Below are 22,890 nucleotides of genomic sequence, written 5' to 3'. Positions count from 1 at the left end.
CAGGATCAACAATGGTACCTGAAAGAAGAAGAAAAAAGGAAAAACAGAAAGAAAAGCCTGGAAGGGCATTATCTGGGGAGATAAGGATTTTTGGTAAGTTTCAATGTGACAAGTTACAGGTGACATGAAATACCAAAAGGAAATGTTCTGGAACTAAGATCTAGGTGACAGGTTGAGCCTAAAAACAAATTTTAATCACTGATTGCCAACTTTGGTTATTCTAACAAAATGCACATCATTCACTTACCTTTTTGCTCGCTCCAGGTCATCATTGGCCTGCTCCAGCTCTCTCACATACTTATGTAACTGCTCCTTAATGGCCCGAGTCTGACTTAAATCATCTTCTAATACTGAGACCTGCTTGTAGCTCTGTGCATATTGATGCTCCAGTTTCTCCTGAAGGTGTGGGTATAGGAAGGAAAGCATGTGTCATTAACATATAGTTTTCTTTAATAAAGGATGTAACCCAAGTAAGGGGTGGGATGGGGTGGGTGGGATCCAAGAAATTCACCCACAATCTGAGTTGATGGTACCCCTCTCTCCTTTTTACACTATTTAAAAACAATGACACATTCATTCCAAGTGCCTTAACTCATATAAAATTAGTCAATCATTCTCCTCTCAAAGAAATCTAATAATGATCTCTCTGAAAAGAGGTAAAATAGTGAAACTGTTGCCTTAAAAGCCTCAATCTTGGTGGGGGAAACTCCGGGTTCTTAGGCTGAATGCAGCCCAGGGTAAGCACAAAGAAGTTGACTGACAAGAGTTCAAATTCCCTATACCTCACCTTCCCCAAATCTACCCCACTGCCCAGACACAGGAACACCCCAAGCATCTGGCTTAGGAATGTGAGGAAGAGCAGCAAAAAGGGGTTAATCTTTCACTCCTGAATATTCCTTGTTAGAAGGGAATTTTTAAAAACTAAACTCCAAAACTAAAGGGACTACGAACCATAATGAAATAATTGTGTATTTCATACAAATATAATTTTAAAGTGCCACAGAATGAGGCACTCTGTCAAAACAAATAATCAGGCAGCTTTTGAAAATTATAGGAACTACAACGTAATATTATAGCTAGGAACGTTATAGCTAAAAAACTGACAGCTACAGTTTCCAAGTGAACTCCTGAACTCTAAACCACCTTTCCCTTGGTTCCACGAAAGCAAAGAGTTTTTGTCAAAAATTCACTTTAGGCCTTTTTACATTTTTATGTTGCCTGCTGCTCTTAAGCTCCACCTAAAAGAATGTATTTCTCATTTTAATAAAACCCAGCAAATGAGACACCAGCTTTTAGTGCCACAATTACCTTTAATGCTTCCACTTCATACTTCAGTCTTTGGTTATCAGCTTGCAAGTCTCTATTTCTTTGTTCAGCCTGTACTAACTGTGCCTCCAACTCTGCTTCTAATTCTCTGCTTCCTTCCTGGAATTCAACTAGCTCATCCCGAGCTTCCTGGAAGCTAATCAGAAACAAAGCGGGAAAGATCAGTTATAGTAGGAAGCATAAGGATCATCCTGAAGATGATTATATATCAATTCAATAATTTTTGCCTCAACGTTATGCTACCATAAAATATACTAAACAATAAAGGCCATCTATTTTGCATCTCTTACTCTATATTCAGGGTTCAATGAAAATACGTTATAAGCCTCAAAAGGATTCATTTTTTATACACTCACCCCTCTTTCTTATTTAACATATTGATAAAGAAGCACATATTACTATCCACAAATTAGTTTAACATTTAGATTTGTTTTTTCAGTATAATTGGTTTCCTCTGTAATTCTATTATTTAATTTTATGCGTTTAAAAACGTTATTCTGAGAAGGGGTCCATAGGCTTTCCCCAGCCTATGAAGGCACCTATGGCACAAAAAGACTAAGAACCCCTGCCATAGACGCACACTTTCCATACCCACTAGCACAGTACAGTAACTGGCTTCAGCAATAACAGTGAAATAGCAATAAAAGGTTTGACAGGACTTCCCTGGTGGCGCAGTGGTTAAGAATCCGCCTGCCAATGAAGGGAACAAGGGTTCAAGCCCTGGTCCAGGAAGATCCCACATGCCGCGGAGCAACGAAGCCCATGTGCCACAACTACTGAGCCTGCACTCTAGAGCCCACGAGCCACAACTACTGAAGCCCACGAGCCACAACTACGGAAGACCGTGAGCCTAGAGCCTGTGCTCCGCAACAAGACAAGCCACCACAATGAGAAGCCCGCGCACAGCAATGAAGACCCAATGCAGCCCCCCCCAAAAAAAGGTTTGATAAGTCTTACTAAACTGTTAACCAAAGTTGGAAGATGTATACATATTTTAGAAAGGTTTCATTTTAAAAAGAAACTTAAGATAAGTTTTGGTACTTAAAAGGTTATCTACAAGTTTTCCCAACTAATTGAAATGATTGAGATTTTATAAAATGCTCCATATACCCCTGAAGCTCTTGTCCCTCCCTCAAAGCTTTGCTGGCTCCAGACACTGATAACACCTGCCTGAAGAAAGTCTACCCTATGAAGCCCTAGAGAGCTTATCAGAATCTCCAAAAGACCAAAATGAGGAGGCAGAATCTGTACCCCGAGCAGGCCGAATCTGTACCCCGAGCAGGCCAAAGATGGCCAAGAGCAGTAATAAGCTTCATAAAAGGAGGTAAACTACCAGGAGAAATCACAAATGACAGTTTTCTTACTATTTTAATAATTCGAGTAATATAAGGATTTATGTCATTTTTATATTGTTTAAATACAAGCAATGCTATGACTATTTCTAGAATCCCAATCCTATATCAGAAACTCTAAATTTAGCTTTGTTAAAAAAAAGGCACAAACTAGAGATCATGTATTCCAAAGCCCTCTCCTTTTTAGGATGCTTTTCAACATTACCTTTGTTTATACTTCAAGGAAAGTTCCTTCCAGTAAGCAGTTTCCTCCTTTAAACTTGAAAAATCTGGTGTATCTTCACCATCCATGATCAAGAAAGCCTGTGAAATATTAAAGACGAAAATAAATTAATAGAGAACACAGGAATCTTAGTAAAAGTATAAAGCCTGGGACAATACTAAATCTGCAGCATTTTGGAGGGAGTCAAACATGAAAGATTCTAAGGGCAGTTAACTCTTTATTACAATAAACTCAGGCTCATAAATCATTTCACTGCCCCACTCACAGGGACCACCAGCACTGTGGACGGGGTCAGCAGAGGAGACGAACAAAGTCACAGAAGCCACGTGAAGTGCTTCTGGTGGCGGCACTAGGTTCTGGGGAGTTGACCCCACAGAATCATCCTGCAGCTGGTTCACAGCGAACTGATCTTCTGGGAATCAGGTGACAGAAAACAAGCTTACTGTCAGAGTTGCTACTGCTGCGTGCCCTTCTCTGTTGTACAATTGCTTCAAAACACCTGCTTGAAACATTTTATGCTAGGTAGCCTTTCGAGGAGATCAGGGACCACATTCCCAATAGTTTACTATCATTACATTTCTAAACATTTCCTGTTAACTACCTTTTAAGTCTCAAGCTTCCTCCATAAGTCCACTAATTCTCCAACTTCAATGTTCTTTCACCTCGGTTCTTCTCCCAAGGCTTTCAGAGTGGGTTAAAAAATATCTATTTAGTTAACCTTGCATTTAGACTGACTACCTAAAATTTCCAGTCGACTGTTAGGCCCAATGGAATACCAAAGATGCTGGGCTTGTCCTAGATTCACACCTAAGTGTTTCAGTCTTACCTCCTACAACCCTCTCCCCAAGCATCCGACTTTATATTCCAGCAATACTGTTCAAAATTGTCCTAACGCACCATTCTGCTTCAGGTCTGGATCTTTTCCCTATCTGGAATGGCTCTCCTTCCTTGTGTATTTAGAAAGCTCCTATTTATCCTTTAAAACCTAGCTGTCATCTTTTCCAGAAATCATTTCCTGTCCTCACCCAGACAGCACTAAAATCTCCCAAACTCTTGGCCCCCATGAATATGCTTTCATGCATATATTTACCACATAATAATGCATTTGCTTACACCTCCCCCTATTAGGCTGTGTATCATTCTTACTGATTTCAACCCCAGCACACTGCCTGCACAATAGCAGATATTTAATAATATTTATTAAATTAAACCAAAATTGATTCAACCTAATCCATACTGGGTAGCAAGAATTCAAGGCCAGCTTTAAAAGTAAATTAATAGGAACTTCTCTGGTGGCGCAGTGGTTAAGAATCCGCCTGCCAATGCAGGGGACACGGGTTCGAGCCCTGGTCCGGGAAGATCCCACATGCTGCGGAGCAACGAAGCCCGTGAACCACAACTACTGAGCCCGTGCACGCCGCAACTACTGAAGCCTGTGCACCTAGAGCCCGTGCTCCGCAACAAGAGAAGCCATCTCACCGCATCGAAGAGTAGCCCCCTTTCGCCGCAACTAGAGAAAGCCCGCACACAGCAATGAAGACCCAAAGCAGCCAAAAATAAATTTAAAAAGTAAATTAAAACTTGAAGTTGTAGAGAATATGGAATTCATCCAGCAGGACCCACTACTCACGAATGTTTAGAAAAGAGAACAAATACAGAACTTCAGCTTGAGGGTAGGTATACCAAAGAGACACAAGAATAGCTTCCAGTTGAATAAAATTAAAATGTAACTATTAATATACACATTTAGTGTAATGCTTTTGCGGCCTGTGACTTCTGGTTTTAGTCAAGTCTTTCCTGACCACATCGTCTATTATTACTTTTGGCATATTAGTCAATCTTCTAATTAACTTAAATTACCGATCAGCCTAAGAGTTCTCTGAAAAGAGATGGGTCCTTGACATACTTGGCGTCTCCTCCTGGCAGTAAGCACAGCACTTTGCTCAGAGAAAATACATAGTGCTTACAGACGTTTACTGAGCACCTACAATGTGTCAGACATTGTTAAGTGCTGGATAAACATTTAGTGGACCAAATGCACCCTCCTCTAATCTTATTACCCCTACACTGGCACACTTTTGTCTGTTTTTCTACTCTTGAAGAAACCATTATAGCATGACAGCATACTAAAATGTAAAACCCACAGAGTTAGGAGTCCTGCTGAGACTGGGTTCTAGGGTTCCCACTCTGCCATTAAATTCCTTAATGGCAATTAAGCAATCTGCTTAATCTCTTAAAGTCTCAGTTTTTTCATTTAATAAGGGTTTGGACTATACTAGCTGACTTGTTTCTTCAAATATGTATACTGTTTAGTAAATAATACTGATTAATTTTATAATCCTATCCCTTCATCAAAGTTCCCAATTCCTACTCAATTTCCCCAGATGTACGGATAATCTTATTTGTAACTGTAATTTAATTAGTAGTAAGGTGTGAATGAAGATGAGGCTAATCCAGTAGCAAGAGGTTTATTTGTATCTCAGAAGAGTATCCAGAGCAGTTAAGGGCATCACCATGTGGTATCAAAAACCCCTCAGACTCATTGCCTAAGTCTCCTTGACAACCCAGATGAAGATATAATTACAGGACACATGAGAGAAGCGCCTCAGGGTGAGGCAACAATCATTGTGTCCCTTGAATGCTCTACATAAGGTCTTTTCCCAAAATGCAAAAAAAAAAAAAAAAAGTTAATTACATTTGAAATCTATGAATCCAGCCCTAAAGAAGCTCCTGGGTGCTGGTCCTCAAATCTGCAGAGACACATTTGCCACTGGAACACTGGCAACCATGTATCAATGTGCAGCTCAAATATTCAGCTTCTCATACACAATCAATTATGGTTTTGCGAAATGTTATGAAGATCTAAGGGATACAAGAAGCAAAGTTCTGCTGCTACTTACTCTATTTTAAACAAGAAATATTTGAAGAGCGATGAAAGGTTGTGGCTCTCCAGGTAGTTTCCAAGGGCAGCACCTGTGTCTTACTTATAAATGCCTTCTGCCTCACCAGGAACATGGAACACCGTAGAAATCTGATATTTGAATCTGACTTATAATCTTTTTTTTTCCTATTATTCCCTCTTTGCTTTCAAAGTACTGCTTTCCTTTATTAATATTGAAATTCCTGTTTCAGAAATGGTGTAAGCCAAAAGATGTGTGGGCAGTTTATTTCTACCTCACAACACACCACCATGCATTAAATCAGGATTATAAAACCTATCATTCTCAGCTAGACAAAATTATCAGTCTGAGGCAGGCCAAGCCACATTCACAGTCACTTATAAAGCTCAGCAGAGGCCCCACATCACAGAATAGGGAGCTGCTGGGACTTACCGGGGAGAGCCTTGGTGATAACCGCTGCACACTAGCTACCTAAAATAATCACTGTCCAGCCCTTAATTCTTAAATATAAATGGACAACCAAAAACCACCAGAGAAATGAGAAAAGCCAGCAGCATGAGTAAGAAAATCCTAGGACCTACTGAACCTAGAGGAAACAGGTAATTCAGGAAATGAGAGAACCCTTCTCATACAAGAACTCAGGAGGGTTACCTCCCACACATCTCCTGAGACAGCTACAAAAGAGAACAACAAGACCTGGATGGCAGAGGCTATAGGAAATAGTGGCTCCAACCCAGGACTGCAAAGAAGGCACATCCCAAGATGAAGCCTAGTCCATCACGCCCCGAGAGTCGCTCAGTCCAGATGGACGCTCCAGGACAAAGGAGGAATCCCATAACAGACACCATGACTGGGAAGCTGGATAAATCTGAGGTTATGATAAAAGGACATCACTCTTGTGTCAACAAGAAAAAAAAAGCAAGTTGGAAACTCCAGAGAAATCACAACACTGTATAGGGGCTTCCCTGGTGGCGCAGTGGTTGAGAGTCTGCCTGCCAATGCAGGGGACACGGGTTCGAGCCCTGGTTTGGGAAGATCCCACATGCCGCGGAGCAACTGGGCCCGTGAGCCACAACTACTGAGCCTGTGCGTCTGGAGCCTGTGCTCCGCAACAAGAGAGGTCGCGATAGTGAGAGGCCCGCGCACCGAGATGAAGAGTGGCCCCCGCTTGCCGCAACTAGAGAAAGCCCTCGCACAGAAACAAAGACCAAACACAGCCAAAAATAAATAAATAAATTTAAAAAAAAAAAAAAAACACAGTATATTTGGTCTTAAATTTACCATACATTTAGTGTGTTGCTCCCTTTAAAGATTCTAGGATTTGGTAAACAAGTCTGTATTCTTTTTTTTTTTTTTTTTTAATTAATTAATTTATTTATCTATTCATTCTTGGCTGTGTTGGTTCTTCGTTTCTGTGCGAGGGCTTTCTCCAGTTGTTGCGAGCGGGGGCCACTCTTCATCGCAGTGCACGGGCCTCTCATTGTCGCGGCCTCTCGTTGCGGAGCACAGGCTCCAAATGCGCAGGCTCAGTAGTTGTGGCGCACGGGCTTAGTTGCTCCGCGGCATGTGGGATCTTCCCGGACCAGGGCTCGAACCCGTGTCCCCTGCATCGGCAGGCAGACTCTCAACCGCTGCGCCACCAGGGAAGCCCTGTATTCTTTTTTAGGCCCTAATTCTGTAGACTTTGATGATAATACCTCTCAGCCTTGGTCTTCTCAAAGTGAATATTTCTTGTCCTTTTAGCTTTATATTCACTTGGCAGCCATCTGGATCCCTTAAATATTTTTGTTGTCTTGCTTTGGAACTTCTCTAGATTACATACATGCCTTTCTGGAGTTGAGTGACTGATGCTACTTCAGCATGTCAACATTTTATTCACAAGTAGGATACTTTTACAGTTTCCAGTACTCCTTCTGTTAATATGCAGTATTTGATGATTCTGGCGATTGGTCCATGGGCCAATGTCCTTATGGAAGTTCATAATGACTACTAGATGCCTCCCTTGGCACCTAACATTTACTTGAATGTATTTGAATGTGGAGCCAACCCTTCTACAAATAGGGTTAGGGTTGTTTTTATCTACAAATGTTATCGTTCACATGCCCAGTTGGAAACTTTTCTGTGTGAGGCTCTTTTTCATTGTTGTTGTTGACCCATTTATACAGTATCAGAGGACCTACAGCTGTTATGACTTTGAAGCGTGCTTAGCTAAGTAGTGTTGCCTGAGGAATCTCACTGTTTACACCTCTGGGTATACTATAAAGAGTCCATTTGTCCCTGTTTTTTGGTTCTTGAATAGGGCCGTACTCTTAATACAACTACCAATTTTTCCATCAGTGTCCCCTGGCGACTCAGGTTTTAAATAGCCTTTCGTGTGAAACTTCTTCAGAATCTAGTTCTATTTCTTGTATTTTCCTTGTCCAACTACTTAGCTCAGTGTCAAATAATTCTAGCCAAATTATTATTATTTTTTTTTTTTTTTTTTTTTTTTTTTTTTTTGGCTGTGTTGGGCCTCCGTTTCTGTGCGAGGGCTTTCTCCAGTTGTGGCAAGCGGGGGCCACTCTTCATCGCAGTGCGCGGGCCTCTCACTATCGTGGCCTCTCTTGTTGCGGAGCACAGGCTCCAGACGCGCAGGCTCAGTAGTTGTGGCTCACGGGCCCAGTTGCTCCGCGGCATGTGGGATCTTCTCAGACCAGGGCTCGAACCCGTGTCCCTGCATTGGCAGGCAGATTCTCAACCACCGCACCACCAGGGAAGCCCAAGCCAAATTATTTTAATATGTGTTTTTATTTCACACTCACTTCTGTTTTCTTGCTGAATCTTATGTGAATTGAACGTAGACTACAATTTTTCTAATTAACAGGCTACTTTTACAAGTCACTTATTGTTCCCTCAAACGGTAAGCTACGCCAGAAGCCTTTTACTAAAATGACCATCAGCTTTTCCAAGCAAACCAATTAAAAACACTTAAGAGGGTAACAAGTGGTAGGAGCAGCACAGCATAGCAGTTAAGAGCCCAGACCCTGGAGCCAAACTGCCCAGGTTGGAATCAGAGTCCTCTACTCACTAGTTGACCTTGGGCAAGTTACTTAACCACTCAGTGACCCACTTCCTCACCTGTGAAATGGGGATAATAATTAAAATAGGGTTGTTATGAAGATTAAGTGTGTTAACATTTGAAAGTACTTAGTACGGAGTCTGGCACAGTAAACGCAGCATAAATTTCATTTTTTTATTTGGTTGCACCGGGTCTTAGTTGCGTCGTTAAATTATTTTTAAAAACTGGTCATTCAGTTGCAGACCTCTGAAGTATAACCACAAAATAAATGTGCTCCAGAATTTAAAACATACAAATGATTCCTTAAAATCAATCACTTCTGGAAGCTATGTGCATATTTCAGTGATACCACCATTACTGAAAACATTTCTAAAACCTCTTCTGGAATAGCCTTGAAGAACCAGATTAAAAAATAAACAAAAAGCTCTTTCTTTGTGGTCATACCTCATTTCTACTGCCTAATTGGTATTATCCAGCTTTATCACTCTAATTTTATTCACAAGACTTAGCCTTTCCAGAAATTGGATTTTTTACAAATAACAAAAATTTGCTACCACTGCAGATATTCAAAAGACCCTTCCTTCTCAGGGGCAGACCTTTATTGTCATAAAGACAATCTGTTCATTTTGCTTCAAGTTACAGCAGGAGGATGTGTTCACTGTGTTATTTGAAACTATGTAACTGGAGATATTAGACTAGAGAAAGTTAGTCAATACAGAAAACTATACTGCTACCAAAAAAAAGAAAAAGCTTTAATGACACATCTACAATCTTCTGAAGCTGAAATTAAAGTAGACAATTATATACTCTTCCCCACTACCCAAATCTTCCCTCAATACCGTGTCCCATACAGATGGAGTGTGAACCCCAGAAGTATGACAACTTCTACATGGGGCATTATCATACTGTGTGTGACCTTCAGATATCTAGCAACTGACAAATCAACTCATTTGGGTATAAAAACTGCCTGTCCCAAATGCTATATTTACAAAGAAACTATTCTTTGTGCAATGCTAAGAAAATCCATTTTATATGATATTGTCTCCTTGTTAATAGTTGTAGAATGGACTAGTGAGACTGGAAGAGTTCTTCTGGAACTCACAATAGATAATAGATACCTTTTTACCAAAATTCTTCTACTCCCAAAGGTGACATGTACAGAATTTTAAACTTTTCAAAGTCAATCATAAATATGGTCTCCCTTTTGGTCCTATCAAACTTCTTTTTCTACCTTATGAAGTGCTCAGAAACTTACGTCAGAAGTAATTTTAAACTTTAGTAACCAAATTTATCCCAGTAAGACTTAAAATGAGAATAAAAATAAGTTTTGGAGATGTCACAAAAGCAATCTAAGTTTTTACCGAGGTTTCTACTTAAGTGTTCCTCATCCAATTTCAATTTATTTAATTTAAAAAGCCAAAACAGAACAAAAAACAACTGCTTCATAAGATTTCTATCTGGACCCAGTCAACTTGCAACCAGGGCTAGCCAAAGGTTTTTTGTTGTTGTTGTTCCTTCTGATCTCTGATTTTAAATAATAACTTTAATAAAGATTCAGAGAAGATACCTTAGCTCCCCTTTATTCTCTTCAACACATGACTTAATGCTGCACTTTACCCGCACCAACTTCATGACTTAGCAAAGCCATTACCCTGTTTCATAAATGGATTAAAAGCAACACAATTTATCAGACAAAATAATTAGCCAGCAACCATGACCAAGTACCAGCGTAGGATTTCTCTTACAACTGAGTAGCAGTTCTTATCCTAGGTAGGTCTGCTCAAAAATATTTGAACACATCTCCTACTAGCTTCTGGTATATTTTTGGCAAGTCAAATTTTCTACTTTGCTTTCTAGCTGAGAAGGGTATAAAAATCCCACAAAAAGAAACCAGAACTCCAAGCCGGGAGACGTAAGTCCTGGACCAAGCGAAGCCACTCACCGGCTGGTAGAACCCACAGTAGAAATCACTTAAGCCCCCACCCCATCTGGTCTCAATTTCCCCATCCGTCAAATGGCGAGAAGAGACTCAGGCGCAGCCACTAAGCAGGTGATGAGGTTCAAAGGAGATAGCGAGAGTGTTCTGAAACGCGTGAAGGCGCTACAGAAATGTAACGAAATTATCAGGAGTGAAAGAACCCTCAATTCCTTGGCAAAACGTAAAGTTACTTCGTTGCTTACCAACAACAAAAAAGAAAGGCCAGCACAAGCAACCCGAACCCGTTTGGGGACACTTTTCTGAACTTCAAGAGGGGTGCTGAGCAGCTCGGGACAGGCAGTCACGGGAATGCCACCGGAGCCCAAGGTGGGCTGCTTCCGCTCTGGCCCCCCGCGGGAGAGAAGCGAGGGGAGTTCAAAATCCAACCCGGCTCCGAACCACCCTCCCAGCTGACGGGATGGGGGAGGGGCGGTGGAGGAGGAGGGCTGAGCTGCCGCCGCCACCTCCAACGGAGCCGCTCCTTGCGCCACCAGCGCCCGGGCCCACGGTGCCACGTCCCGGCCTTCGTCCCCGCCATCCCTCACCCCACCCGCGGACGCGGGCACATCCTAGGGAGACCGCCCGGCTCGCTCCCTTCCAGGCGCCCCGGTGGGCCACACCTCGGACCAGGGCGGGAGGGAGCAGTTAGAGCGGTTGGAACAGTTGCCGCCGGACTGGTCGCCCCGGAACCCGGGCCCGGCCCGGCGGGGCCTCGGACACAGCCCCCGGGCTGGCAGGCTCCCCGGGGACAGGCCTCGGCGCCGCCGGCTCGGCCCGGCGCCCTCGGGAGCGGCCCCGCACCACAGGCTCACCTCCAATGTGTCAAAAGCGCATGTTCGCCGCCGCTCGACCGACGTCTCCTCTCCGCTGGCCTGGCCAGGCCCGCCCAGCCGCTCAGCTCCGCTCCCCTCCGCAGCCTTGAGCTCCACTCCGCGCACCTCCGCGCCCGGCTCCTCCCCGACACGTCAGAGCCTGCCTGGGTGTCCGAGGCCATTCTGTGACGCACGGGGGCGGGGCTCTGAGCATGCGCGCGAGCGCGGGGCGGCCTGGGCGGGGCTGTGGCGAGAATGGTGTCACGGGGGGCGGGGCCGCGCCGTGCCCGGCGCGCTGACGTCAAGCTAGCGGCGGCCTTCTGCGCCGGTGTTCTGGGCCCCACTGCGTGTCGTTTGCGACCTTCGTGGTTCCCTAAAAGGGCTCTACGTTCGGGAAAGTGGCATCACCGTGGATGACAACCTGCCTCCCGGTTTTCAGCCACCAAGTCCTGCAAGTATCTGTTTCAGTGTTCCCGTTTATAAGAAGAACCTCGGCTCAGATTTCACCTCCGAGTCCACCTCAACCACCCAATTCAGGCGTATTCTAGCCCCCTCATCACTCCCTCTCACGAAGACCTCTGTTGTTTCTACGGCAGTCCCACTAGCTGAAATTTTATACTACTTCTTGTCTTCCTCCAGTAAAATGTAAGTTACACGAGAACCGGAGCCTCATTCCTTTTTTATCCCAGCAGATAGCTTGGTCCCAGGCACAAAGTGGGAGCTCAAATATTTGCTGAATGAATGATTGGACTCGTTGGGGGCACCGAGGGAATATAAATATTTCCACTTGTATATTTTATATATCTAAGCGTATATTTATTCATGTAAATATGCGTGTGTATGTGTTTTCACTCCCTTGGGCCCCCAACTAATGGAATCCATTTTATTTATACATACAAATCCCCCCCCCAGGAGACTTGGATAAGGGGGGGCGGGGTGAACTGGCTCAGATAGAGGAGGATGGGCAACTGCTTAGGGAGTGAAAACTTGAAGAAACAGAGATGTTTTTAAAACAATTTTAGGAACTTTTGCTGTGTAATGTATAACATAATTCTCTCTGATGTCAGTGCTCTTGGGATTGGGTTTGTGAGGTTTCTGGACACAGTGATGTGTAAGGTCTCAAGGTGAGAACAAGGTGAGCCTGGGAGGTCCAGTTATATTTTTGAGGGCATGGACATAAACAGGAGCAGTGCAAGATAGATTCTAAGAGGTGTCCAAATCAATGAAAATCAAAGAAGTTATTAATGGGATTGTGGGAAGATGGCACCTCGAACTAGACTCTGAAAAGATCATGATAATAATAATAATAATGAGTAGTTCACTTTTGTTGTGCCATTTGTATGTACTGGCAATTGTGCTAAATGCTTGGTTTGCATAATTTAATTCTCACAATGACCCCATGAGATAGGTGCTGTTATTATTCCCAGCCTACCAAAGAGGAGACCAAGACCCAGTAAGATGAGGTTGCCCAAGGTCACTTAACTAGAAAAAAGAGGACTCGAGGTTCAAACCCACCTAGTCTGGATTATCTAACTCGAGAAACCACACTATTAACCACTACTCTACTGCCACTCAAGAAAGGGGACTATTAATAACGACCACTTATTGGGCTAGAGCCCTGTGCTAAGAGCTTTACGTACATTTCCTCATAAGCAGCTTGTGAGGCTAAAATTATTACATGCATTTTATATATTGGAAAACTGAGGCCCGGGGAGCTGAGGTTTAAACCCAAGCAGGTCTTAGTGCAAGCCCAGTGACCTGGGACATCATGGAAGCCTGTGACCTCATCCACCAGGGCACAGCTTCAGCCAGGAAAGCAGAGCCCCAGAGGTGATGAGCAGGGAGGACTTCCTGTGCATCTGATGCCAAGAAAGAACAGTCCCACCCCAAGAGCAAATAAAGGCTGCAGCTCTGGTCCCTGCCAAGTCCTGGGAAACACACTGAGTCACCTAATGGCAGGCCAGGGCCTGCAGAAAATGTGGGCGTCATCTTCCAGGCCACCACCCCTCCCACCCAGCCTGGACCAGAACTGGTATTTGTCAGGACTGGTGTGTTGGCCCCATCTGAATGAATGGCCTTTGCTTGGCAGGGCTCTCAGAGGTATCAAAGCCCTGTACTGAACTCCCTCCTCTGTGTTGGTTGAGTTTTCTCCAAAGTAACAGCAACCTTTGCCCCACTCCCTGCTTCCAATTTGTCCATCCCGGGAAAATAAAGTGGAGGTAAAGACGGAAGGCAGCCTCAAAGGGGAAAAGAAGTTACAATCAGCTTTGTGAAGGCAGAAAGGTGAGTGAGGGTTGCCCCACCCTCTGCCTTCATAAACCATTAGGCAGGGGTTTGCTGAGGCATGGGTCCCAATCCAAGGTGTTTCTTGGACCAAGCCAAGGTGGTCAACGTCACAGCCCCCGAGAGCATCCCACCTTCCCTACCACAAACTCCGAGACCCGGGAAACAGAGGCCAGCTTCCAACGCTGGAAGAGGAGGGGTTGACCAGCTGCCTTAGGAGAGGTCTGGAGACTAACACAGACTCCAGCCAATGAGAATGTGGACTCCAGCCAGTGAGAATGTGGACTCCAGCCACTTCACACACTCACAAAAGGTGATGCGGTGCACACAGGCCCGCCGTGAAAACTCTGAGGAGATGGGGCATGTGAAACTAGTGAATCAGGGGAGCAGACACCTCCAACTCAAAGGTTTGATTCAGTCTGATCTCCATATCTCTTTGGCCAGGTGTTTTCTGCTAAGCTATAGGCGCATCAATCAGGCTGGGCAAGGGACTCCCAAGGGCCGGCTAGTTACTAATGGCCTGCTGGATACGTCCACGAGATTCCCATCACCACCTCCAGCTCTTCATGTCTAAACCTCAAACAGGTTCTCCATTTGCCACAGCTGAAATTTCCAGAAAGGGTTTCACGTTTCTGCCAATGGTGTCATTACTCCCCTAGTCACGAAGGCACTAAAGCCTCGTCAACTCACCCTTCATTATCCCCTTCCCCAGCTTTCACTTCACTCACGTGAAATGAAATCTGAAAGACTTTCCCTTCATAAACTCTCAAATAAATACATTTCCAGTCTTCTGCCCCTGAATCTCCCGAGTCCAAAGTATCCCTTCCCGAACTTCTCTCCCTCGAATTGCTTGTTCCAGCCCTGCAGTGCACACCGCCATCAGAATAACCTTTCTAAAATCCCACTGTGTACAGAGCATCACAGGCAACAAAACTTGTTTTGGTGTCCTACTGCCTTTGTGATAAAACACGAACTACGAAGTCTGGCATTCAAGGTCCTCCCAAAGCAACTCCAACCCACTTCTCCTGTCTCCGTCCTGCAGTTTACCTAGCTGGGTCTAATCAGACCCTCCACTGTGTACCCCAAATGGACAATTCCCTTCCTCTCTGGGCCTTTTATTGACTTCCACTGCCCGATGCGCTACAGCTGCTCCCTAGGGCCAGCCTGCATTCCTCTCTGCCTTTTGAAGTCTCGCTCATTGCTACCTCTTCCAGGAAGCCTTCCCTGATACCTAAAGCCCCAAAGTGAATGCTCCTTCCTCTCGGGAGGAAGGAACTATGTAGAGCCCTGCATAGTTCACAGGAGACTTACTGAACACGGCCTTTTGGTCATGGAGGTGTCTGACCTCCCCCAAGGAACCAAAGCTCACTGAGCACAGGAATAATGTTGATTGTCCTAATATCTACCAGCAACAGGCACTTAGCAAACACTCATTTAACATGCTTCAATGAAAGAGAGGGAATTCCCTGGCGGTCCAATGGTTAGGACTCGGCACTTTCACTGCCAGAGCCTGGGCTCGATCCCTGATGGGGGAACTAAGATCCTGCAAGCCGCGCGGTGCAGCAGCTGAGAGAATGAATCAATGGTTTGGTGGCAATAACTCCAAATGCAAGACTGACAGCACTTTCTGGAAAATGCCCCACATTCTGAGAAAAATTACCATAGAGAGAGAAGATTTTCACTGGTCTGAAAGGCTGAACTTAGGTGATGCTAGGTTACAAAGGAACTGGGATTTGGACCATGAGCAATTATGACTTTTCTCTAGCCCCAAACTTAAAACTCAGTCTATAGGGACTTCCCTGGTGGCGAAGTGGTTAAGAATCTGCCTGTCATTGCAGGGGACATGGGTTCGAGCCTGGGTCCGGGAAGATCCCACAGGCTGCGGAGCAACTCAGCCCATGCGCCACAACTACTAAGCCCATGTGCCACAACTACTGAGCTCGCATGCCACAACTACTGAAGCCCGTGCGCTTAGAGCCCATGCTCCGCAACAAGAGAAGCCACTGCAATGAGAAGCCCACGCACCGCAACGAAGAGTAGCCCCCACTTGCCGCAACTAGAGAAAGCCTGTGCACAGCAACAAAGACCCAATGCGGGCAAAAATAAATAAATAAATAAATACTAAAAAAACTCAGTCTATAGCATCCACAATCTCCAAAGCAACATCTTTTGCTTTTGTAATTTACAATAACTACTAGTTGTTTTTTTTTAATTTAAAAAAACTATACACTTGGACCTTGAGGTGAGAAGTGATTTGATAAAGTCTTTCACTCATCAGCTATGGGTTTATAGTGCTTGTTCTGTTCTAGGCCCTGGGGCTTCAACCATATAACTATAAAAAGCACATCCCACCCACATGGAGCTCATATTCTAATGAAGAAGACAGTAAGCAAATAGACAAATTTATTTCTGTCAGGTCATGACAAGTACTATAAAGAAACACACCAGGATAAGAGGATAACGTGTGGCAGGGGCTGCTGCTGAGGGAAAATAGGGCTTAATGCTCAGGGGATTCTTCTCCGTAAAACTGTCAAGGCCCTTAAAATAAAGGGCTGCTATATACAATGCAACAGAGATGTGAAATTAAGAACGTAAAAATATGTGCAGATGCCTTAAATAGAGAAGTTTATCTTACTTTCCATCATAGTGCCTGGCAGAGAGTGGCCACTCAGTAAATATTGGTTGAATGAATGACTTGCTAGGTGGTCTACAGAACGCCAGAGCCTTCAACCAGCTGGTAAATTTCCCCTTCCAAGATAAGGAATGATAACCAGTTCATGGCTGATTCAAAAATGCCCACCTCTGTGCACCCCTATGTTCATAGCAGCACTACTCACAATAGCCAAGACATGGAAACTTAAATGTCCATCAACAGATGAAAGGATAAAGAAGGTGAAGTATATGTGTATCTATACATATACAATGGAATATTACTCAGCCATAAAAACAATGAAATAATTCCATTTGCAGCAACATGGATGGACCTAGAGGTTGTCATACTAAGTGAAGTAAGTCAGAAAGACAAATACCATATGATATCACTTATATGGGGAATCTAAAATATGACACAAATGAACTTATCTACGAAACAGAAACAGACTCACAGACATAGAGAAGACACTTGTGGTTGCCAAGGGGGAGGGGAGGTGGGGGAGGGAGGATTGCGTGTTTGTGATTAGCAGATGCAAACTATTACACATAGAATGGATTAACAACAAGGTCCTATTGTATAGCACAGGGAACTGTATTCAGTATCCTGTGATAAACCGTAATGGTTTCATGAAGAATATGAAAAAGAATGTGTGTGTGTATATACACACAACTGAATCACTTTTCTGTACAGCAGAAATTAACACAACACTGTAAATCAACTGTACTTCAATAAAATAAATTTTTTTTTAAATGCCCACTTCTGGTGGGTCCCTAACCCTTGACCCAGCCAGCCATCAAGAGCTCAGCCTAGGGTATCCCTGTACCGAAGAAGGGAAAAGGAAGTTCCATTTGTTGCCTTTATTGCATCTTCGGTAGCTTCTGGAGCAAACAGTGCTCACCAACTACCCAAAGCAACTCAGCCTCCCAAACCTCAGCTCTTCCATAGAATCTGTCCCCTAAATTTCAAACTCCAGTTGGCTGTAAGTCAACAGAAAGGCAGGAAGTGGGTACGATGACTTTGTTATGCGGGGTTTTAGGTTCCAAACCTTGCTCTTCCTTCCCTTTCTGTGGTGTCTGAAAAATGCAGCCTGCTTCTGGCCCTCGCAGGGTGCTTCGCCCTCTGAGGGCCTCCAGGTGTAGCTCGCTGACCAGTGGCTCTTGCAGGTGAGAAAAATGAGGACAATTTAGGTAAAGCCTGCAACAACAGGCCTTCCTGCCAGGGTCCTGCAGAAACCCTGCAGAAACCCTGCAGGAATCCTGCAGGGTCCTGCAGAAAGGGCCCTCGTCCTCATCTGGGGGGCAAACTGAGGTTGCCAGAGTCTCTTTCCCCTATCGATGGACCCGGATATCCTGCCGTGCCCCCCATGAATCTCTTGGAGCTGCCCCGTTTCTTCCCCAGAAGCCTCCCGGAACTGTGGACTTCCTCCTGTTCTGGAGCTGTCCGCAGCCTCGTGGGCTTCCTGGCCTCAGAGCCTCCACTCCCCCAAGCTTCGGTCTTCACTGTCAGCCCTGGCCCCCACCCCAGCCCCCTCATGGTCACTACCCACACCCCAGAGTGACAGCCGCGTCCACAGAATAGGATGGCACAACACTGTTAATTGCTAATTTGGTTAGCACCTGGCAACCCCAAGGGCTGTTGACATCACACCTACATAAACAGTGTGACTGTCCCCAGACAAAAGCGATATCTGCTCATACACCTTTGCACAGACAAGGTGGCACCAGTTTTGCCTACTCCCAAACCATTCTTATGAAATGACAGGGCTTAGTAGAAATGGGATGTTTCTAACCAACCTGAGCTGACTGTCATCAGGCAATTTCAGCCAAATTCCCATTACCAGTAAACCAATGAGTCAAAGTTACCAGGAATGAAAGATCATGAATTCAACCATTAAACAAATATAATTGAGTGCCTGGCACTGTTCTAGGCCCCAGAGATAGGGCAGGCAACAAAACAAGCTTACAGAAAAGGGAAAGAATAGAAACCGAAAAAAGATAAAGAAACATTAGCATGTCAGACAGTTATAAGTACTGAGGAGGAAAAAAGGAGCCAGGACTTTTCAATATTTTATACTTAGGGTGGCATTTAAGGCAGCACCTGGCGTGTGGTAAGCCCTTAACATTTGCTGAGTGAATAAAAAACTTGCAGAGAATGTTAAGTTCTGAGTTATTTTTGTCGCTCTCTTCTGCTGCTCCCTCTTTCTCCTTTTTCTTTCTTTCATCAAAGCACTTTTATCCTTTAGAACTCTACTAAAAAACTCCCCTATTAAAAAATGAGCAATTGACAAAATTGAAAAACACAGGGGGCTAACAAACATATCACATTCCACCGTGCTCCAAATCAAAACCATTCAAAGTAGCACAGCAAAGAAGGGATCCTATATTTCATCCAACAAACATATGAGATTTTTTAAATATCAGACTACAAAGTGGAGACAAGAACACAGAGAAACCAGCACTCTTGTGTACGGTGCGAAGGGGGTGCCCCATGTGTGAGTTTTCCTGGCAGACAGTTTAGTGGCTTGAGCCAGAAACTTACAAATATGCAGCCCTTGCGATCTAGCCTCTCCTAGGAATTTACCTGAAGAGAAATTATCAAGGATGTGTGTAAAGATTTATCCATGAAGATGTTCATCAAAGCACTGTTTGGCAAAAAAATTAGAAATAACCTAGACGAAAAGATCAGTTAAGTGGAATTATGTGATAGCCACACAATATAATAGTAGATAGTTGGTAACAATGATGGTATGAAAGAATATTAACAATGAAACAGATGAATAAAGCAGTTAACTCAATATGTATAATAGGGTCCCACTTTTGTAAAACAGAAATACATACATATGTTCTACATGGAAAATGTCTGGAAAGATAGACACCAAAATGATGTTAACAGTGGTCATCTATGGGAGGTGAGATCACAGGTAATTTTCTCTCATCTGTCCTTCCTTTTTTGTTTCTTTTCTGTATTTTTAACCAAAAATAATTAACTGTATAATTTTTTAAGTTTTAAAAAAGTAAGAATGCATCCAAACTTAAAGCTAGATCATTTCCTCAAAATTCTTTCCAAATGATTTTCCTAAGTTTGTGGCTTTAGGACCATTTTAAAATCCAGCCTTTCAGCCAAGTCACTCTAGCAGATATAAGAGTGACATGGCACTCAGGTGTCGGTAAGCTTCAGTAGGAGGGTTCCTAATTCTATAGCACAGATCATAAGAATTAATTCCCTTCCCTGGCGGTCCAGTGGTTAGGACTCTGCACTTCCACTGCCAGGGGCGCAGGTTCAATCCCTGGTCAGGGAACTAAGATCCGGCAAGCCATGTGGCATGGCCAAAAATACCAAAGAATTAATTCCTCCTGCTGTGACTCCCTAGTTAGCCCAACCTGATGTTATTCTCTCCTGTAAACATATATGTGCTGGTTCCACAGGTGTAAAGTTTCCACCCCACAATCTTTTAAATGTCATATCTTCTACACATCCATTAACTGATGACATAATGATATTTGGGACTTTGATAGAACCATCTGGGATGTCAACTATAGGTAATCTGGAATGTAAGGATTGTTTCTCCAGGGGTCACTTGTCTGGTGACCATTATCTAAATAAGGGGAACAATACCCTGACCATTTATAATTATAACCTAATTGGTAAAATGACAGTCCATGGGACCTCAGAGGCAATTTCACACTAGTTTTCATCTATTCCTGTACAATAACAACACAGGCCTTGATGTCCACTTTGAAAATTACAACAAGTGGGTTTTGGGGGCCTCTACATGGAAAATATCTTCTGCTCAAAATTAGGAGAAAGGGCTTTACTCAGGAGAGTCCTGGCCACAGAAGCCAATTTTGATTCATAAATGCTGAAATGCAGAAATAAAACATCCTAGGTTTGCTGTTAATCACAGTAGAAATGTCCCTTCTATGAAAAGAAAAGAAGCATCCCTTTAGAGGGATGCAGCCCAGGCAGAAGAGAAGACATTAATTAAAGTTCTGGGGGCAGGATAAGCGGGGAGCAGAGGAGCCCTTTCTTCAAGCACGTTGCTGTTTCAACAATTTTCGAAAGTCTTCTGTTGACAGGATGGTTGTTAAAACCCTGATAAAAAGATATTAGAGGAAGTACAGGACTTCCCTGGTGGCGCAGTGGTTAGGAATCCGCCTGCCAATGCAGGGGACACGGGTTTGAGCTCTGGTCCAGGAAGATCCCACGTGCCTCGGAGCAACTAAGCCCATGCGCCACAACTACTGAGCCTGCACTCTAGAGTCCGTGGGCCACAACTACTGAGCCAGCGTGCCACAACTACTGAAGCCCACGCGCCTAGAGCCCATGCCCCCCAACAAAAGAAGCCACCGCAATGAGAAGCCCGCGCACGGCAACAAAGTAGCCCCTGCTCGCCGCAACTAGAGAAAGCCCGTGCACAGCAACGAAGACCCAACACAGCCAAAAATAAAGTAAATAAAAAAAAAAAAAAAGATATAAAGCAAGAGGCCCAGACACACAGAGGAGGTGATCAAAGGGTGGCAAGCTCCACCCTCCACCCCGAGCCAAAGGTGCAGGCACCAGCCCTTCTCAGGGCTCCCCACCTGGTGTGAGAACCCAGTCCCGCCTGCTCCTCTTCCCTAACCTCCACCTTAGGAATTCAGGTGTTTGCTCCTCTCTGGAGAATCAGCCCCATCATAGGTGATTTTGCTTCCCTTCTCTGAACCTCAGTTTCTTTATCTGTAAAACGTGCAGGTTGGACCAGATGATAACAGTTCCCGCACCCTCCTGGGGGCGCTTAGACCCTGCCTCTCTTTGGCCAGTTTGCCCAGTGTGATGGCAGGGTCAGCCCCGTCCTAGATGGTTGGGGGTAGGTGACCGAGAACAGTCTCATTCCTGCCAGCGTTCCTTTGCTATGCCCCGGGATCGCTGAACTTGCAGAATAAACCGCCTTCAAGTGCATCTAACATCTGGTGTATTCATTTCCTGAAGCTGCTGTAACAAAGTACCACAAGCTTAGCGCTTAAAACAACCCACATTGATTCTCTTACGGTTCTGGAGGTCCGATGTCCAAAATGAGACTTATGGGACTAAAATCAAGGTATTGGCAGGCCTGGTTCCTTCTGGAGTTTCCAGGGAGAACCAGTTCCTTGCCACTTGCAGCTTCTAGGGGCCACAGCGTTTCTGAGCTCATGACTGCATCACTCCAGTGGCTGTTTCTGTTATCACATTGCCTTCTCTGACTCCTCCTGCCTCCCTCTTATAAGGACCTTTCTGATTACATTGGGCCACCCAGAAAATCCAGCCCAGCAGGAGGAAGAGGAGGAAGTTTATTCTCTGGGGAAACTAAACCAGAGAAGCTCCAGACCTGGGACACTGGGCATACCGGAGAGCAAGGCTGAATCAGTACAGTATAAAGGGAAGCGGGGGACTTCCCTGGTGGTCCAGTGGTTAAGACTCCGTGCTCCTAATGCAGGGGGCCTGGGTTTGATCCCTGGTCAGGGAACTAAAGATCCCGCACACAGCAACGAAGATCCCGCACGAAGATCTCGCATGCCATACTCAACTAAGACCTGGCACAGCCAAATATTATAAATAAGTAAATAAATAAATGTTTAAAAAAAAGGGGGGGGAAGCCGGAGAGGGAGGGGGAATACTTCAAAGGCTGAATATCAATGATAAGACCCCAGCTGCCTTCCCCGATGGTCTCCCAGAATGCCAACAGCCTGTACCCTCCAAGCAGGAGATCGGAGAGCTCTTCTCGACAGGATAATCTCCCCATCGCAAAATCCTTAACTTAAAACCGCAAAGTTCTTTTTTGCCATAAAAGGTAACATACTCACAGGTTCTGGGGATTAGGACCTGGACATCTTTGGGGGCTATTATTCTGCCTACCACATCTGATGCTCCAATTTTACCACCTTCATGATATTTACCATTTCTGCTTTTCATCTTTGAATTTTTCTTTGAATCAGATCACTTTCTAAGAAAATGAACTTAAAAAATAATCATATCAGGGACTTCCCTGGTAGTCCAGTGGGTAAGACTCCGAGCTCCCAATGTAGGAGGCCCGGGTTCGATCCCTGGTCAGAGAACAAGATCCCACATGCCGGAACTAAGAGTCCACGTGCTGCAACTAAAAGATCCCACATGCCGCAACAATTATCTCACAAGCCAGAACTAAGACCTGGTGCAGCCAAAATAAATAAACAAATATTTTTAAAAAACAATCATATCTATGAAATTATAGAATTGATTGCTAGTCGTATTTTCCCTACTATTTCATAAGTTAAATACATGACTATTAAGATGTCATCCTTTTCACGAAG

At 44.3% G+C, this 22,890-nt stretch overlaps 1 protein-coding gene and 1 long non-coding RNA gene across 4 annotated transcripts in view; one reads left to right on the top strand and one right to left on the bottom strand.

The window, feature by feature from the left end:
- Nucleotides 1–11,793, bottom strand: part of NDEL1 (nudE neurodevelopment protein 1 like 1) — a 33,753-nt gene extending 21,960 nt beyond the window's left edge. For 2 of the 3 annotated variants that reach the window (XM_059907459.1, XM_059907460.1), the window contains exons 1-4: nt 11,650–11,732; nt 2,884–2,981; nt 1,309–1,462; nt 248–396 (exon numbers count right to left, since the gene is read on the bottom strand). In XM_059907459.1, the coding sequence (XP_059763442.1) occupies nt 248–396; nt 1,309–1,462; nt 2,884–2,969 (389 nt within the window). In that variant the 5' untranslated portion in view covers nt 2,970–2,981; nt 11,650–11,732. Of the gene's footprint in view, nt 1–247; nt 397–1,308; nt 1,463–2,883; nt 2,982–11,649 lie in introns of all 3 variants that reach the window. The other variant, XM_059907461.1, reaches the window with a different exon arrangement.
- Nucleotides 11,794–11,951: 158 nt separating this feature from the next.
- On the top strand, nt 11,952–16,066 carry LOC132355489 (uncharacterized). Its single transcript, XR_009499634.1, has 2 exons — nt 11,952–12,294; nt 15,771–16,066. It is a non-coding gene; the product is annotated as an uncharacterized LOC132355489 (long non-coding RNA).
- The last annotated feature ends 6,824 nt before the right edge of the window (nt 16,067–22,890 follow it).

Source organism: Balaenoptera ricei, chromosome 20 (genome assembly GCF_028023285.1).
Source record: "Balaenoptera ricei isolate mBalRic1 chromosome 20, mBalRic1.hap2, whole genome shotgun sequence".
NCBI lineage: Eukaryota > Metazoa > Chordata > Mammalia > Artiodactyla > Balaenopteridae > Balaenoptera > Balaenoptera ricei.
Note: the sequence above shows the minus strand (reverse complement) of the source record. Positions and strands in the feature narration are given on the sequence as shown.